At 30.1% G+C, this 19,086-nt stretch overlaps 1 protein-coding gene across 7 annotated transcripts in view; it reads right to left on the reverse strand.

Annotated features, from left to right (window-relative positions):
- Nucleotides 1–13,631: 13,631 nt before the first annotated feature.
- Nucleotides 13,632–19,086, reverse strand: part of LOC134687539 (regulator of G-protein signaling 17-like) — a 45,087-nt gene continuing 39,632 nt past the window's right edge. For all 7 annotated transcript variants that reach the window (XM_063547942.1, XM_063547952.1, XM_063547916.1 and 4 more), the window contains 2 exons: nucleotides 16,559–16,725; nucleotides 13,632–15,561 (listed from right to left, as the gene is read on the reverse strand). In XM_063547942.1, the coding sequence (XP_063404012.1) occupies nucleotides 15,385–15,561; nucleotides 16,559–16,725 (344 nt within the window). In that variant the 3' untranslated portion in view covers nucleotides 13,632–15,384. The remainder of the gene's footprint in view (nucleotides 15,562–16,558; nucleotides 16,726–19,086) is intronic.

Below are 19,086 nucleotides of genomic sequence, written 5' to 3' on the forward strand. Positions count from 1 at the left end.
GATTTGGACCAACTTGAAAACTGGGCCCATAATCAAAAATCTAAGTACATGTTTAGATTCAGCATATCAAAGAGGCCCAAGAATTTATTTTTTGTTAAAATCAAACTTAGTTTAATTTTGGACCCTTTGGACCTTAATGTAGGCCAATTTGAAAACGGGACCAAAAATGAAGAATCTACATACACAGTTAGATTTGGCATATCAAAGAACCCCATTTATTCAACTTTTGATGAAATCAAATAAAGTTTAATTTTGTACCCAGATTTGGACCAACTTGAAAAGTGGGCCAATAATCAAGAATCTAAGTACATTTTTAGATTCAACATATCAAAGAACCCAACCGATTCATTTTTTGTCTAAATCAAACTAAGTTTAATTTTGGACCCTTTGGACCTTAATGTAGACCAATTTGAAAACATGACCAAAAGTTAAGAATCTACATACAAAGTTAGATTCGGCATATCAAAGAACCCCAATTATTCAATTTTGATGAAATCAAACAAAGTTTAATTTTGGACCCTTTGGGCCCCTAATTCCTAAACTGTTGGGACCAAAACTCCCAAAATCAATACCAACCTTCCTTTTATGGTCATAAACCTTGTGTTCAAATTTCATAGATTTCTATTTACTTATACTAACGTTATGGTGCGAAAACCAAGAAAAATGCTTATTTGGGTCCCTTTTTGGCCCCTAATTCCTAAAATGTTGGGACCAAAACTCCCAAAATCAATACCAACCTTCCTTTTATGGTCATAAACCTTGTGTTAAAATTTCATAGATTTCTATTCACTTTTACTAAAGTTAGAGTGCGAAAACTAAAAGTATTCGGACGACGACGACGACGACGACAACGACAACGACGACGCAGACGACGACGCCAACGTGATAGCAATATACGACGAAAATTTTTTCAAAATTTGCGGTCGTATAAAAAGAAGTAGAATCTACCTCTGTCCATTCTTAAAACTTAAATAAACAGCTGTAGACTGCTGCGGATGATCGCGTGAGCTTCCTTTGCGTGTCATAGTGCACAAAACGATTACGGTGAAAATATTTCCGAGTTTTCCCGGTTTTCGAATTCTACGTGCCAAGTACGTAATACGAGGGTCTGGAATCAAAATTAGGGATTAAAGAAAAGGGAATAAGAAAAAAAATGCAGAATAAATAATAACTAATAAAGAACAGAGATAGAAAAATGGGGTAATCAATAAAGAAAACTAATTGAGAATAAAGAACAAACTATAAATTATATAAAGAATATTTATTCGTATTATTATTTATTAATGATCATTAATTATAACTCATTCACTTATTTCACATTCTGTTCATGATTCAGAATTAGAAAGCTCTGCTGTTGGGATGATCTATGCTTCGATACTTATTTTGACATTTTCTTCAATTTTAAGTTATTTTTTTTAAAACATATGAAAACATATGAAAAGCATATGTTTTTCATATGTTTACAAACATATGTTTACATGTGTCATAAAACAGATGTTTACATATGTTTGCTTACATATGTTTTCATATGTTTCAAAACATATGTAAACATATGTTTGTAAACATATGTTTATCATATGTTTGTACTAAACATATGAAAAACATATGATTTTCATATGTTTTTCATATGTTTTGAAAACATATGATAAACATATTTTGCAATTTTTCCTGACTTTCCGTTTTGGAATTTCTCGGAATGTTTTGTGATTTTAATTTTTCTATTGGCAGCATCAATCAATCCTGAAAATATGCCAGTAAATTATATAAACAATTTTGATGAGATTACCTAAGTCTGAAACAAAACATATACTTTGTAAAATTATGCTTTTAAAACGAAGAAGATATCAAAAGCCAATAATATTGTTAACTGATCTCATACAATAACCTAAAAAATATTGAGTAATATGAACCCCATCGAAACCGATGAAAACGTCGATGTTCGGATGAAAAAGCAGTTTTGGGTCCACATGCGTCATCCATCAGGATGCTTTTCATATTAAACTAACTAAACCATTGTAGTAGCCATTCAGAATAAGTTTATACTATCGCAATACTGCAGCATCTCGGGAATCTTCAGGTATCTATGTACCCTTAATTGCATTGTATTCACTTAATAAAAAATAGTGATGAACTAAGAAAAAATTATTTCAAGGAAGGGAATTTGACTCGGTTTGATTATAACATTTTCTTAATTCATCAATATTTTCCACTTATATCACATGTTTTGGAAATAATTCCACAACAAGACTGAAACGTCAGAAGAACACATTTCAAGACACTCATAAAGTTGAAAAGAAGTCATTCAAACTGTTTGTTTCTTTTCATTTAATCAAATTTTTCTTTCAAAACGTCTTCCAGGTTGGGCGTTGTAATAGAAATAAGATAAACGTATTATGGAAGTACTGTATCTTTGAAATTGTAAACCAGCTTTCCTTTGTTCTGAAGCTGTGTAAGAACCTTTTCTGATTCTGATTCTGGTGTTCGAAACAAGTTATTTTGCATATTTGAAATGCTACCCAATAATTACTAGAAACAACGATTGTGTTTGCTGATAATAAGACAATAACAATCAAAATCAAGGACTAAACAAAGACTCGCAAAACCAAACGACAATTACATCAACAGTTATAAATAATAATTAAGAAACAACTCGAAATCCACAAAAATCCGAGAGTGAAACCAGGTGCTCTGGAAGGGTAAGCATTAACTGTACCGTATTGTCTACCTTGCTAAAGTTCAAAGTCAGACAATATTTTGTTCGTGTAAAATTCATAAAATCGGGCAGGGCGTATAAAAAACAACATGTGAGTTGAGAAAACTGGTCGGAACGGAACGCCCTATTGAAACGATAAAACTGGAACATGGTCAATGCTAGAGAGATTTATTTTTGAAAACATCAAATGTAAAGATGATGGTCATTCATTGAGTAGGATCATCATAAAATTTGACAGTGTCTCAATCCTTGAATTTCACATTACAATAACATGTGTACTGATTTTACGATAATTTTAGGAATGAACGAATGGACAAGAGCATCGTTATCACTTTCAAAAATGAAACAGAAATTAATTAAAATATTTTACCTAATAAGGTATAACTGGGTCAAATTTTCGAAATAAAATCAACAGCATCAATATGTTAATGAAAGGTGTCCAGAAGGGAAACGTAAGTTTATCAACTTGGCCTACTTAGATCTTTGATAAGTTCATGTTAAAAAGAAAAATCACAAAAATACTTAACCTCCGAGAAAAATTCAAAACGGAAAGTCCCTAATCAAATGGCAAAATCAAAGGATAAAACACATCAAACGAATTGACAACAGCTGTCATATTCCTGCCTTGGTACCGGCTTTTTAAATGTAGAAAATGGTTAAACGGGTGTCCTCTTAAATACAAAATATATCTACAAAACATAAAGAACATTTTTTGAAAATTTATGAATCCAATGTTGTTTTTCAACTGTTTTAATTAATGTTTTTTTTAGAAAACAACCGTAGGAGTTTTTTTAATGACGAAGAGGAATCAGTTTTATCTGCTCAAAAAATTTGGCTTTATTAATTTGGGTCACAAAAAAGGCTTTATTGGATAGAATAAAAGCAATTGATTTCAGAAAAAGCATGTATCCGAGACTTAAATCTAAGACACCTCAAAATAACAGTATAGTGTTTTCAATTATTACCTACTTTTTTATTTTGATATTACAAATCAGCAATGGGTATATTATTCATGCTAGGGTAGGCTTTCCGTATGGTGCTTTTTGTCTTTATCAGCTATTCAAAGTTTGTTTTGTGTTTTAGAGTTACGTATATGTCTGCCTTGCACATGACTGAACAGAAACAAATTAGCATAAATCTATCAGAGAGTGCTTGAAACTCATGCATTATATATTTCGCTTAGTCAACCAAAAATGTGTCTGTTCCAATTAAGTTGAATGAAAAAGAAACCGGTTTTTGTCCTTTCACTCAAAAATATTCGTGTAGAGTAAAACGACCTAATTAAAAATATTAACTGTCTAAAGCACAAAACATACATGATGATTCTAAGTTATCGATTCTCGGTCTTGACGATGTGAACCATTTTATTTACTCTCAGTTTTCCCCTAATTTGTTTCTAAATGTTTATGTTCCTTTTTTGGATATTGAGGTTTCTCAACATGTGTATCATACAAGTGAGAGGTTTAGCTAGCTATAAAACCAAGTGTAATCCATCATTTTCTCCATAAGGATAAATTTCTGTACAAAGTCAGGAATATGACAGTGGTTAACCATTTGTTTGATGTGTTTGAGCTTTTGATTTTGTCATTTGATTAGGGACTTTTCTTTCTGTTTTTTACTCGGAGTATGTTTGTGATTTTTTTGTACATCCAGTGTAAGGGTTTTTTTGCAATGGACTCCAGATGTGCAATTCGGACACCATGTATTTCTATTTTACTTTAGTTTAAACATATTTATCGATAGTAGATTGGGCAATAAATTATTGCAACTTTTATTTATCCATTTCCACTTTGCGAGTGCGAGTGCTGCCTTGTAGCGGCATTTTCTTTTCGGAACGAGGATCGAACCAGGCACCTTTGTGTTAGTAGTCCAATGCGCTTACAACTACAACACGGCTTCCAATTATCGGATAAATGTATATGCAGTTGTGTTTTATTATACTGGTTGTTCTAACAAGGACTTATTACTTTGTTGAAGCCTTTGTCCTATTAATTCGTATATTTTTAAGTCAGTTGTGTTGTATGTCTATGATGAAGGTTTAAACAGTATAATTGGTTCCTGAATCACAATTACTATCGCGTTAATGTCGTGTCCTTATGTGTGTGGCTTATTTTGTCAATAAAACTATAAACAATTGCTATACAAGTGTGAGGTTATACTAGCTTTAAAACAGGATTTGCAATTGACCGTTTTTATACCAAGTCACGAATTTGACATTTGTTTTCCATTCGTTCCGTCATTGGTTGATATTTTCGAGCGTTTGATTTTTTCAGATTTATTGACTTAACCCTTTTCAAATTTACCTTGGAGTCCAGTAGTTTTGTTTATACTATTTTAACACACCTTTGACTCTCAAGATTGTCTGAATGTAAATCCAGGTATTAGCTTCGAACGCATTCAATTTATTAATTGTTTTTTTTGTAAGTCTCTCTGCCTAGTGTATTGTTATATTCTTAGCTATATTAATAAAGAGATTGTATGAACAAAAATCAAAAGATTATTGTATAGCATATATAAACTCATCATAGATATTAGGATCAAATTTTAACATATACCCCAGACGCGCGTTTCGTCTACAAGAGACTCATCAGTGATGCTGGAATCAAAAAATGTTGAAAAGGCCAAATATAAATTTGTATTTACAAAATAGAAATTGGTGCGTTAATAAGTTAATAAAATAACTGCCACATTGCATCACAAACGATAATTTAATGTCTATTTCCTTATAACTATGTGGAGGTAGTTTATAGAATACTCCTGATAATTTAGTAAATATAATAAAGATATTATGCGTTGATCTTACCAATTAAAAAATGCAATAACTGGTAAACAGCTGATCAGGAATTGGTAAAGGGGAAGGACAAATAAGATGCCAAAGTTAAAGTTGTCAAATATGACGTAAGCATTTTTGTACTGGGTAGAAATGAAACAGCCAAAAGAGTGGTTGATTTAAGAACTGTCAATAGTATACTATACCGTACACAGTTGCACAATTCTAGTTATATAGACTTGCATATATTATAACCAAGACTACAGCTTAGAACGCCAGACGCGCGTTTTGTTTTTCTACATGCAGATTCATCAGTTGAGATATTAATGTCTTTTAACCTATCTTAATTCCAAATCGATACTTGGTCTTAATCAAAACCCCATATGTGTTTTTAATCATGAGATTGAGGAATATCAAAATTGCCTGAAATTCGTCCCTCACTTGGTCTATAGTATTATACATGTTGTTTTTTTTAATTTTTAGATTGTAAATAGCTGAAGGTGAATCCAGTGTTATTCTTGATATAAAATATCAACATGAAAAATCACAATAGTAAGATTTATTCGTAAATATTTTGTATGAAATAGTCTACACCACAAATAAAAGAATGTGTAAAACATATTTTAACAGTACGGGGTACCAAACAATTTAATATTACGTTCTTTGCAAAAATAACAAACATGAGCAAGTTTTGCCCAAATAAATTTAATATTTCGTAACACCACAAAGAATGTAGAATGTAATTTGTACAATGTATACTTATCCAGTGTACTTTACCCGCCAAATAAATTATGCTGAGCTATACTACAGATGTAACATACAGATATTGGTCCCTTTTCAACTATACACTCTGACAAGAGACATATATAAGCGGTACTCAGTAGTGAAAAATATCTTTCATTTAAACATCAATTTTAAAGCATAAACAATACCTTTAAATTAGTTTACCATTATTTAGTTCAGAATGACAAAATTATCTCTCTGTATTTCGTTAAATAGTTTAGTCTGATACATATAAAGAAATACAAATAAGCTGATGTTTTATTTTGAATGGATGAGTATAAAGTCGTTGAATTAGTATTTTTCCGTATAAAATTCAAACATTTATGAGCTTTTAAATAGTCATTATAATGCTATGCTACTGAGATTAGAGAAATAATGAACTACAAACACACATATTATTGTCTTCACTCAACCATGTATAAAAAAGAAAATTTCAAATAAATAATTTACTAGTACATACCTAGTAAACAAAAGGTTTTATTAAAACATGCATTTTGGAGTCAAAATACTTATAAACCACATCACACCTTATGAACAAAAAGAAATGCACAGGTCTGAAACACAAATCTACTGGAATTCGTAAATATTATAATTTTAAAATAACTTGTAGAGAATTTTTTTCCTAAACCTCCGGTCTGAAACATGAAATACAATGAATATACGGTGCCATCACTAGCAATGTAAGTGATCAGAAATTTTAACAAAAGTACAACACACAATGAAATAAATGCTGAGTCTGTTAAAACAATTCTACAGACTAGGCTTGACGTTATGCAGCATTCGATGTATTCATGTCAAGTTCCAAAAACATTTACAAGATAATTAATTTCTTGTACAACTATTCATTTTCTGGAACCCTTTATGTAGGTCTACAATATTTCAAAGCCACAATTTGACACAATTGGACATACTTGTCATTAATGCATTCAAACATTATATAAACAAAAGTAATATATCCAATTGAATAAAAATCTTACCAATATTTATTATTTTTCTCTTTAAACTACAAACTATGATTTATTGTTCTATTCCAAATATTAACTTTATTTCATTAAAGCTAACGTCAATGGCTGAATAAGATATAAAAAAAAATAGCTCCATTACTCGAGCCAAGTTTTTAAAAATATTTGAGCAGTAAAAGCAATGGTACTTTGTTAATATAATTGGTCACCAAATTACACTGATGCCCAATGTCACCGATTCACATTTATAACGTTTATGAGTTAGTTTCTGATAGGAACGTAGATATGTAAAATGATACTCTTACAAATAAAATTTTGAAATATTTATGTATATGTAACCAGATGCTCCGCAGGGCGTAGCTTTATACGACCGCAGAGGTTGAACCCTGAATGGTTGGGGCAAGTATGGACACAACATTCAAACTGGATTCCGCTCTAAATTTGGATTGTGATTAAATAGTTGACACAGCATAGGTTTCTGACACAGAATGAATGTATTCAAATGAACTTAAAATTTTTGTTTTCTCTTAGAGCAATTCACTATGCTGTTGAATATTAATCCTCTCAAAAAAATGTTTGAAGAAATTTTCTTTTTATTTTTGAAATTTCAAATGAGAAAAATTGAACCCAATTTTTTATTCACATCCCCCTTTCCCTTATTCCAAAACTAATTTCAATTAAAATATTCTAATGGAGTTTGCAACAATTACTACTCATTTAAATACATCATAAAATATTAAGATGTAAAAAAACTGCTTGTTATCACTGAATGGTAAAGATTATTTAAATTTATCAGTTGGTAGTAAAAAGTGAATATACATTGTATATTGTATATAACAAAGATTTAAGTTGATTCTGGACAAAGAAAGATAACTCCAATTAAAAAAAATTCTTGCAGATATTTCTTGCTTACTATACTGGACAAAGAAAGATAACTCTTAATTTAAAAAAAAATTGCTATTTCACAATATTGTGAAATTAGATATTTCTTGCCATTGCACAATACTGTGCAATTGAAAAGACTTGCTATTGCACAATACTTAATATAATAATTTTAGATCCTGATTTGGACCAACTTGAAAACTGGGCCCATAATCAAAAATCTAAGTACATGTTTAGATTCAGCATATCAAAGAGGCCCAAGAATTTAATTTTTGTTAAAATCAAACTTAGTTTAATTTTGGACCCTTTGCACTTTTATTTAGACCAATTTTAAAACTGGACCAAAAATTAAGAATCTACATACACAGTTAGATTTGGCATATCAAAGAACCCCAATTATTCAATTTTTGATGAAATCAAACAATGTTTAATTTTGGACCTCGATTTGGGCCAACTTGAAAACTGGGCCAATAATCAAAAATCTAAGTACATTTTTAGATTCAGCATATCAAAGAACCCCAAGGTTTCAATTTTTGTTAAAATCAAACTAAGTTTAATTTTGGACCCTTTGGACCTTAATATAGACCAATTTGAAAACAGGACCAAAAAATAAGAAGAATACATACACAGTTCGATTCGCCATATTAAAGAACCCCAATTATTCAATTTTGATGAAATCAAACAAAGTTTGATTTTGGACCCTTTGGGCCCCTTTTTCCTTAACTGTTGGGACCAAAACTCCAAAAATCAATACCAACCTTCCTTTCATAGTCATAAACCTTGTGTTTAAATTTCATAGATTTCTATTTACTTATACTAACGCTATGGTGTGAAAACCAAGAAAAATGCTTATTTGGGTCCCTTTTTGGCCCCTAATTCCTAAACTGTTGGGACCGAAACTCCCAAAATCAATACCAACCTTCCTTTTGTGGTCATAAAGATTGTGTTTAAATTTCATTGATTTCTATTTACTTTAACTAAAGTTATTGTGAGAAAACCAAGAATAATGCTTATTTGGGCCCTTTTTTGGCCCCTAATTCCTAAACTGTTGAAACCAAAACTACCAAAATCAATCCCAACCTTTCTTTTGTGGTCATAAACCTTGTGTCAAAATTTCATAGATTTCTATTAACTTAAACTAAAGTTATAGTGCGAAAACCAAGAAAATGCTTATTTGGGCCCTTTTTGGCCCCTAATTCCTAAAATGTTGGGACCAAAACTCCCAAAATCAATACCAGCCTTCCTTTTATGGTCATAAACCTTGTGTTAAAATTTCATAGATTTCTATTCACTTTTACTAAAGTTAGAGTGCGAAAACTAAAAGTATTCGGACGACGACGACGACGACGACGACGACGACGACGACGACGCCAACGTGATAGCAATATACGACGAAATTTTTTTCAAAATTTGCGGTCGTATAAAAATAGATATGTTTCATTTGTTGAATTGAGACTGAAGATATTATACCAAAGAACTTACATATACAACTTCTTAGATGTCAATGTCAAAAAGGAAATCATTATGTTTCAAATTTCTTAAATGCCGTATATTTGACATGAGCAAATCGGCATATCTTTAGTCCCTGATGGTATTTACTCACCTTTAGAATAATAACCTTCAGGTATATAGAAATCGTTCATCCGGGTTTTTTTAATAATATGTGTATGAAAAAGACTGAATGAATCATTCAAAATATTCAGGATATATCATTCAATACCAAATGTGTGCCTATTGATAGCTTTTGTGTCTTATAATTATTTGATATGCGCATTTTCCATTCCGACGGATATTCCCATTTCAGTTTGGAAATTTTACAAACCAAACAATGAAAACAAACATGCCGAACATTAGACTCTGACAGCAACGTAAAACTTCAAGGTATTGCATTTACTTAGTGCAAATGCCACTTCAATAAATAAAATTACACATTACAACTCCCCTTCGAACGAAATTGATCATTGTTCTTTATCTTTCCTTCTTGAGGAGTATTTTAAAGTTAATATAAGCAAATTATCTTTCGAAATCTGACTTCAAAAAAAAATTTCGAGACAATAATGTGAGAAGTAAAGATGTATTTATGAGTATCAAACTGAAACCGTTATTTTGTAAGCCCGTATTATGTCAGGATAATCCATTTAACAGATGAAATAATAGAACTAATGTCAGTGCATAGTCTTTTGCAACTTATTGATACATAGAACTTATATGAAAGGGAATAGGTAAGAGATTTAAATCTAAATAAATTTAAAAAGAACCTTTTGATGAAGTTGATAAACTTTCTTTATAACAAGTAATAGGTACACATCACAGGACTACTTGATCAACACACTTATTTATTATGATATCGAGACAAATCTGAATATTTCATAAAAATATACTTTGAAAATAATTGTGTCCAGATTATGTTATTGTTTTCATATGGTATTACAATGATGCGTAAAAATGAAATAAATGAGATAGATTTTGTGCATAACTAATCATCATGAAATAGCTCTGCCTAAATCATTTCAGGAATTACAATTGCCACCACAACGATGTTTTGCAAAAGATGATTGGCAAGACGTTTATCTGTTTGTCCAATATATATTTATAAAATGATATAATATAAATATTTCTATAACTATGAAATGAAGTTGACTGATATTGTTTAACGATCATTTCTCAAGTTTTGAACATTTGTTTGAAGAATGCAAGTAAAGATTAATTAATTTAGGATGGTCAAATAAATAGACATTGAACAGGATTGCACTTTAATATGTACCTATGCTAGATTAGATAAAATATCTAATAGAACCAGTGAAAATTATGTATTAATTGCTCCAATAATGACTGATCATTGGAAGACAAACATATTTATATTATTGCTTTCACACTAGTAATGCCAATAATGATTGGCTAATCAAATTTGCGAATAAATGGTCAGAACAAAATACAATCCTACAAGTATATATCTGATACTTGATAACTATTTGTACATGAGAATGTGTGTTTAGTTTTTTCATTGTTGTTTTAAAGCACACAATCAATTCAAATGAAGATTCATTTGTCAAATAATGAATGTTCAATGGTTAGACAGTTGGCAACTGTGATATTTGTAAAATGTGTTTACCAACATGGATTTCACGCGTTGTAATAAGTAAACCTCCAATTGAAAGTATTGGCAAACCGGAAGTATATAACTGACATCTCAAAAGTCATAACTAAGCTGCTAACAAAACTAGTCATTCTGTTCTGTAAGACCTGAGAAATAATTGTTGGACGAAAGGAGAAGGTGAACTCAATTACGATCAAATTTCTAGAATGGGAGCATGCATAACTGATATACCAAATAACGAATAGGACATTTTACAACTCTGTATTTTAAAATACGGAAACACCAGGGTTTAAATATAGATGTAGAATACACAGACCTGCTCAATTACTTCAAATGAAGGGACACAAATATATCTCCACTCCACCTGTTGTATAAAAGCATGATTTTTTGTTTCAAAATATAATTCACCACATACTTTTAAGCATCTTTATAGCTTAGGTTAAGGCCAAAATTTACAGTCAAATCTTAAACAGATTTAAACGTATGGGACGTAGTTGATATTGTTCTGTTTGTTCTCAAACAACACTCATCTGTTATCCTCTAAATGTGGTTACATGGAGCCAAGAAATATTCATGTTTTAGATACCTAGACATCAGATGAATAGATATAATATAAAATGTGTTGGTATTACATAGAATAAAATTTAAATAACATAACTTTAAAAAGTTGTACCCACGAACACTTATAGAAAAGACTAAATGTATCGATATAAATGTATATAAATAGCCACTTTGAACTCACTGAAATGAGGAAAGTTCACATAATTTTCTAGTTTAATGTCTATTTCACTATATCGTTCAAATGAATTAATAAATATATCGCTGAGACTTATCAAAACATAGAAATACCCGTTTGTTGGTAAGATAGCGTTGATTGAAGGAAACACAAACTGTCAGCTAAATATGACACGATAAATGATGGTTTTTCTTATTAATGAACCAATGATATTTTAGGGACATGTAATTCATTGTGACGTTCCCCTATTTAAATTGTTAGAGAAGACTATTTGAAACCTATTTCCAAACATTATATTATTTAATCAGTGTGTGTGTTTCCGACAGGAACAGCATACATTTGAAGGTGAAGTTTATTTTGTACACAACATTAGCAATATGTTAACGTTAAAATCTGCAAATATAACTAAAATGCAATAGTCGCTTCTTCTTTCACAGAAAATATCATTATGCTATTTTTCCAAATCTATATTAACCACAAATAAACGTTCCTAATATGTGTGAATGATAGTAAATGACAATAAGTTTAATCTTAAACTAACAATTCATTACACATATAAAGTACACAAAGTGTAAGATGAGTGAAGATTACACTTAATAAGTTCTGGTACGTTACTGATATGGTAAAACATTTTATGGCAATTTTTTTATAATGATATGAATATTGTTGTCCGTTACATTTTTGTTACAGTTTTTTACGGATTGGAATTTGTTATAGTTTAAACATTTAAACGAGGTAATATTTCTTTACCACATTAATTAGTACATACTGAATGTCCAATTTCGTAGATATTGCTTTTAATGAAATCTGAAATCATGCACAAAATTTTCTTATCTTTGGCCAGAAACTTTTTGGTGAAAATTCACAAATTGTTTGCTATAAATATCAAAAGCAGAGAATTAATACATGATGTGTATCTTTTCTTTCATATTTTCTGAGATTGACTGTATAAGTTGATCTTAAATATGACTTATATACTAGAAGTGTATCAAAATAAAAAATGAATTTTCGTTAAAAAATAAATGAAAGTCTGTCAGATGTATAATGTATAATTCAGTCTACATCTATCATTAAAAATATGTGATATTAACTGTGCTTGAAAACTTTTCTTAAGTAGACAATGCTTTTGTATCGTTGGATTCCAGGTAATAGTGATTCATATAAGGTTTAAAACATCAATTTTTGTTGAAGCATTGTATGAATCAACATCGTATGGAAGATGAGCTAAAACATGCACCATTTTAATAAAATTTCAATATTTCACTCGAGTCTAAATTATGCCATATTGAATCATTGGTATTTCTAGTATACACGATCATGGCAATAGTTTTACAACATTATTTAATGTCAGATCTTCATATTGCTGTCTCTTCAGTAGTTTTGTATTTTACCACATATCATAATTTGGGTGTATATGTAACATAGAGGGATTAATTTAGCCTAACATTATGATATTTGTGTTTATAAACGTTAGATTAGACAAAAACAATTATACATTGATAAAGTGAGATGTGGAGTAAACATTGTTCGTAAACTCCAATAATTCAAATAAATAATTTCACGTTATAGGTTTTTTTGTTATCTATTCACAATCACTACAAGTATATTAAAAGAACACTGGTACTACTAGTATATCAGAGTGCTTTGCGTCATATCAATTTTTTTTTAAAAGACCTCACACAAAGACAACTATTTGGTAGGTTTAATGGTAATTAAATCGTTCTATCACTTGTACATACAACACTGGCTACCAAGGTAATGTATCCTACAAAAATAGTTCAAAATCATCTTAAGATTCGAATATTACTCATCCTAACAAAATCAAACATTCACAAATTCAAACAAATAAAAATAATACATCAACATACAAGAAAATAACTTTTAAGCAATGTCCATTTGATGTATTTTTGAAAGTACAGTAACATACATATACATAAATAGTAAACCTCAAATAGTGGTTATAGAGCTATATCTATACTATTGGAATGTGAAAATACAATTACTATATAAGATCTGTATGATAGTTCACCTATGCATTTCTAAAAATATTTAGAATTATTGAGAACTATCGAAGTTGATTGAAATCAACGAAATTATCAATTTTCAATGACTAATAATTGTATTCATTACGTTTTGCCTGGGACTAAAACATTCCCAGGTTTTGCTTTGAACTACATGTTTTACTTAAAATGTCAATAAATAAAATATAAACATTATCTATTCACGAAACCAAAAGGGAGGGAGTGTATTATAAAGAGTGGAAAAAGAAATAAGTGGATTGCGTATACATATATTTCACATTTGAATATTGTAATTGTTGAAACATTTCAAAAATAATACAATTATACCTCACATGAAATTTTATCATTTTTGTCTTTGCAACTGTAACATTTCTAATTACCTTCAGCAAACACTTATTATTGCATACATTAAAGAAATATGCACTTGAAAACAAAACCAAATTTTACTTATAATGCTGCAATTTTACCTAAATAACAGAATATAACATTAATTAATCATATGTAAAACATTATAAATATTGAGGTGCTGAAATGAATTATACAGGATACACATTTTTATCTCACATCTTCACCTTTCCTGATTTCTCTCCATGCTAATACATGAATCTTTAAATTTAACAGCTCTATTAAATGGTTGTAAATTATGTTTAACAATATTTTTTTGTTTTCTTTAGATCAAAGTCAATTGATAATAATCAGTTAATAAATTATTTTTTTTACTTTGATTATGATTTCCAGTGATGACAATAAATGTGATATGGATAGTATACATGCCAATATGTCAGAAAAGCACCATAAAAAGAAATCAATTATGAAAGACTATGTTTTCTGGACAAATTATGCTAAAACATTGAATAAAACATCTTTTTTTATAAATAGTGTAACTGTTTAGGTATAACTACAATCTTATCGTAATAAAAAGGTATACAGTAAAATAAAATATTGCACGAGTCCGGAGAAAGAAAACACATTGCACAACAATTGAACATTGATCAATAATTGGTTGAGACTATAAACATAACAAGTATTTTGTACAGAGATTGAAATCGAAAGTTGTGGGTCATATGAGTATTATTAAAGCCAAGTTCGTGGTACTTAAGACGGCTTTTCAGACACATATAAACTAAACGTCGCACACATGGCTCAGTCACAACGAACATATCACAAAATTTCCAACAAAATTATTTTGTAAAAATCTTTGTTGGCAATCCAAGTTGTTCGATGACGGAATATATTTTTTAAATCAACAAAATCATTCCGCACTTTGATTAGATGAGCAAAGGATACATCAACCTAGATGGCACCATTCCAATAATTCACATCTTTCATTAGATATCCAACAACACAGCACTAATTTATCATGTGATACAACTTTGATTTGACCTGTAGTGAATTTAAAATTTATTAAATTTTCTAAGGTTCAAGATAATTGTGACTCTTCTAGTAGTTTTTTATACATTTGAGAATTAAGAAATCGTGGATAAGAATCTCGATGCATTAGTGTATATATTTGTAGCTGTGCTTCATCGAATGTATGCGGTGTTGGGTCAACCATATTCCTATTTATAACTTCTCGTACTCGGGAATCTAAGCTAACCTGCAACAAATGAATTAAAGAAATTAATGTAAAATTAAAAACAATACAAATCAAAAATATATGTTCACACAAAATGTAGTCAATATTTCCACGTTTGACTTGAAATATAATTGATAGAACCGATATTACAAACTAATTAATTAACATATTGTTTGCCATATTAAAGAATGGTTTGTGACTGCTATGCAAGTGAGAGGTTAAAATAGCTATAAAACCCGGTTAAATCCACCCTTTTCCTCATAGGGAAATGCCTGTACCAAGTAAGTAATGTGACAGTTGCTTTTATTCTATTGATGTGTTTGAGATTTTGATTTTGACACTTGATTAGAAAATTTCCGTTATGGATTTTTCTTGCAATTTGATATTAGTGATATTTTACTTTTATACTGTTAACAAAACTTCGAAAATTTCGAAAACTAGGGATTGTCTACCCTAAGTGTAGACTATCTTATTATATTTTTTGACTATTTTATTTATTATGTCTGTTTTGTTCACACATCGTTATGACAGTTGTTGTCCATTCCTTTGATGTGTTTTGTCATTTGATTTGCCATGTGATAATGGACTTTACGATTGCCTTTTCCTCGGAATTTAGTATTTTGGTGATTCTACCTTGCAGCTATATTTTTTTTTTTTTTTGGAATTTCGTATTTCATTTGGCCGTTTTACCTTTTTTTACCAAAAGAGAGCCGTCACTGAACCGCGGATCTGGCGTACACAACTGTAAACCTGGTATTTATAATGAGTTTTTGTACAGATCTTTCAGACGAATGACGATTCCTTTTTCATGCTTGCCATTGAATCAAACTGTATTTAACGATGGATAATGAATCATTGGTGATTTGTTTGCTATATTTTTCAAATTTGATCAATCCACAACTCATGTCTATACACTGTGACAATATATATAACCAGATGCACAATAAGCCAATAGTGTGATATAATAAAAAGCTAACCAAGCTGACTGTTTATATTTAAATTTTATCCGGATTATTACCTCTTTAGGTGAAAGTATAGATATATAATCTTCATATATTAATCTAGCCTTTTCTTCTACAATCTCTGGGTTTTCTTCCTTTTTGAGATCCTCACACGCTAACCAGAATAATATATTTTCTTCACTATATTCTGATTTTAAAAATTCTCTAAATGTCCTTCGTCCACCTGCATGAGAAAATGTAGTTCATATTAAAAACAAAATTAATTGAAAATGCTTTTGACCACTGAGGTATTATTGAATGTATTCAATGTGTATTGATCATTTAAATTAAGCAAATTACGGTCATGTGTTTCTATGACTGTTAATGACGTCTTTATATAAATACCCTGCCATGTCCAGTCTGTGTTTTTGTTAGAAATATTTCTGTCTTGTGTCGATCTGATGATTTAAGCAATTTTCAACTAATTTTCATAGTCCGTTTTCTTTTGACTATTACACCACTGTCCCGGGTTACGTGAATGTTGGCGCTTTCAAACTGGTTTAACCCCGACACATTGTGCATGTACCTGTTCCTTATCAGGAGCCTGTAATTCAGTAGCTGTCGCTGTTGGTGTATATCATATTTGTTTTCAATTCATTATTTTGTTCCCACTGGGGTCGTTAGTTTATAGCTGACTATGTGGTATGATTAAGGTCGTAGGGGGTGGCAGTATGGCTATCATACCACATCTTCTCGATTGAGTCGAAAATAATATTAAAGCAATATTTGAAATTGCAATTGAATTACTTCCCTTTGGCAAACGAATACTTTGAAACAAATAGATCTTACTTTATGTTAGTCATGTGCATGAATGAGATTATACTATTTACCCTACTGCAATTTTGTGTGTGCATCACAAAACACAACAAAATCTTTAAATACATGAATATCAAGTGCAATAGCGAAATTCTTGTCACATCGATAAAGTCTATCAGAATAATTATGGCGTTTAGACAAGACAAAAACAATGCTTAGTTGGTTTTTTTTTTGCGCTTCATAATCGTTGAGGATTACTTTCAACAACTAGGTGTCAATTTAAGTTGTCATTATCTTTTACACAAAATAGTTTTTGGTCATGAAAATGTCGTTTGATCATAAATTAGATAAATATCACGACCCTTTAATTTTAAGGATACTATCATTCCATGAAATGGAGGCTTCAACATTTAGTATAAATACATTATATCGAAATATATCCCTGTAAGAAGTTAAAACTGTAAAATGGTGATTGGCAGATGTAATTGACTTGAAAATATGACAGTTGATGTCCCTTTGTTTGATGTGCTTTTTTTGTGTTTTATCATTTGATTTTGCCATTTGATTAGGGACTTTACGTTTTGAAATTTCTTCGGAGTTCAGTATTTTTTGTGATTTAACTTTTTATTATAACGCAATAACGTGTCATCGCCTGAAGTAACCTTACCAGATACCTACTACAATATAAATATTTGAGTTGGCATGTGCTAATGCAAACCTGAACAATATGTTGTCTATGAAGGATTAATAAGTGGTGTTCATGTAAATATTACAGTTACAAAATCAAGGTGAATTTATAATCAACACCAAACCGAATCAAATCATTTCACTTAATTTTTTCAATAGAGATTTTATCTTATTTGCAAATTAGAGAACAATTCTTTTCTTTAGCAGTAAATTTTTTTTATCTATAATTACACTTCTTATATCAATCCTGCAAAGTTTCCTTAGAGTTTGATACGCGAAAATTATTTAACCAATGGACGGTCATGAACGCTAATTGGTGGCATTAATTAGCAATACCTTAAGAAACAGGTAATGTTCCTTTCATGTACACAAATCTATTATTTTTTTCCCTTTGTAACCATGTATTGTTCACATATTACATGTAAATCAAACATAATAAAATTAAAAAAATTGAAGTATTCAAACATTGGTATCTATAGTTACACTATTCATTCTAAGTGTCAATGTGCAAAGTGCAAATTAAATTATAATATTCTACGGTTAAAACAACATACAGTCTACTACGGGGAGGATATTTATTTTCTGTTACTCTTGTTTGTACTGACTATCGACTTATTTTCAATGTTGTAATGGATATCGACTTATTTTCAATGTTGTAATGGATATCGACTTTTTTTCAATTTTGTAATGGATATCGACTTATTTTCAATGTCGGTATAATTATCGAGTTATTTTCGATGTTTGTATTCTTTGTATTCAACCTTTTTGTGTAGTTTCTTAAGAGATATTAGCAAGATTTACTCTAAAACAAAACATTCACTTGTATCGCACCTCAGGCAAATTTGACCTAAGATGAATTAGGCTATAATTTTAGGTTCCTATTGGCCAAGTAGCTCTTTAAATGTTTTGGTCCTTGTTTTTCAAAAACTTAACTTTTATTATTCTTGATGTATGTAAATACAGCAAAATCGCCTTGGACGCATATCATTTGTTTTTAAAGCATGTTAATTGCATTTTTTCTTCTAGATACATAATATAAGAATGCAAACCAAAGTAGAACGAGTTTGTAACATAAAACAATAACCATTTTCAAAAATAAATT

The sequence above is a fragment of the Mytilus trossulus genome, chromosome 1 (genome assembly GCF_036588685.1).
Source record: "Mytilus trossulus isolate FHL-02 chromosome 1, PNRI_Mtr1.1.1.hap1, whole genome shotgun sequence".
Taxonomy (NCBI): domain Eukaryota; kingdom Metazoa; phylum Mollusca; class Bivalvia; order Mytilida; family Mytilidae; genus Mytilus; species Mytilus trossulus.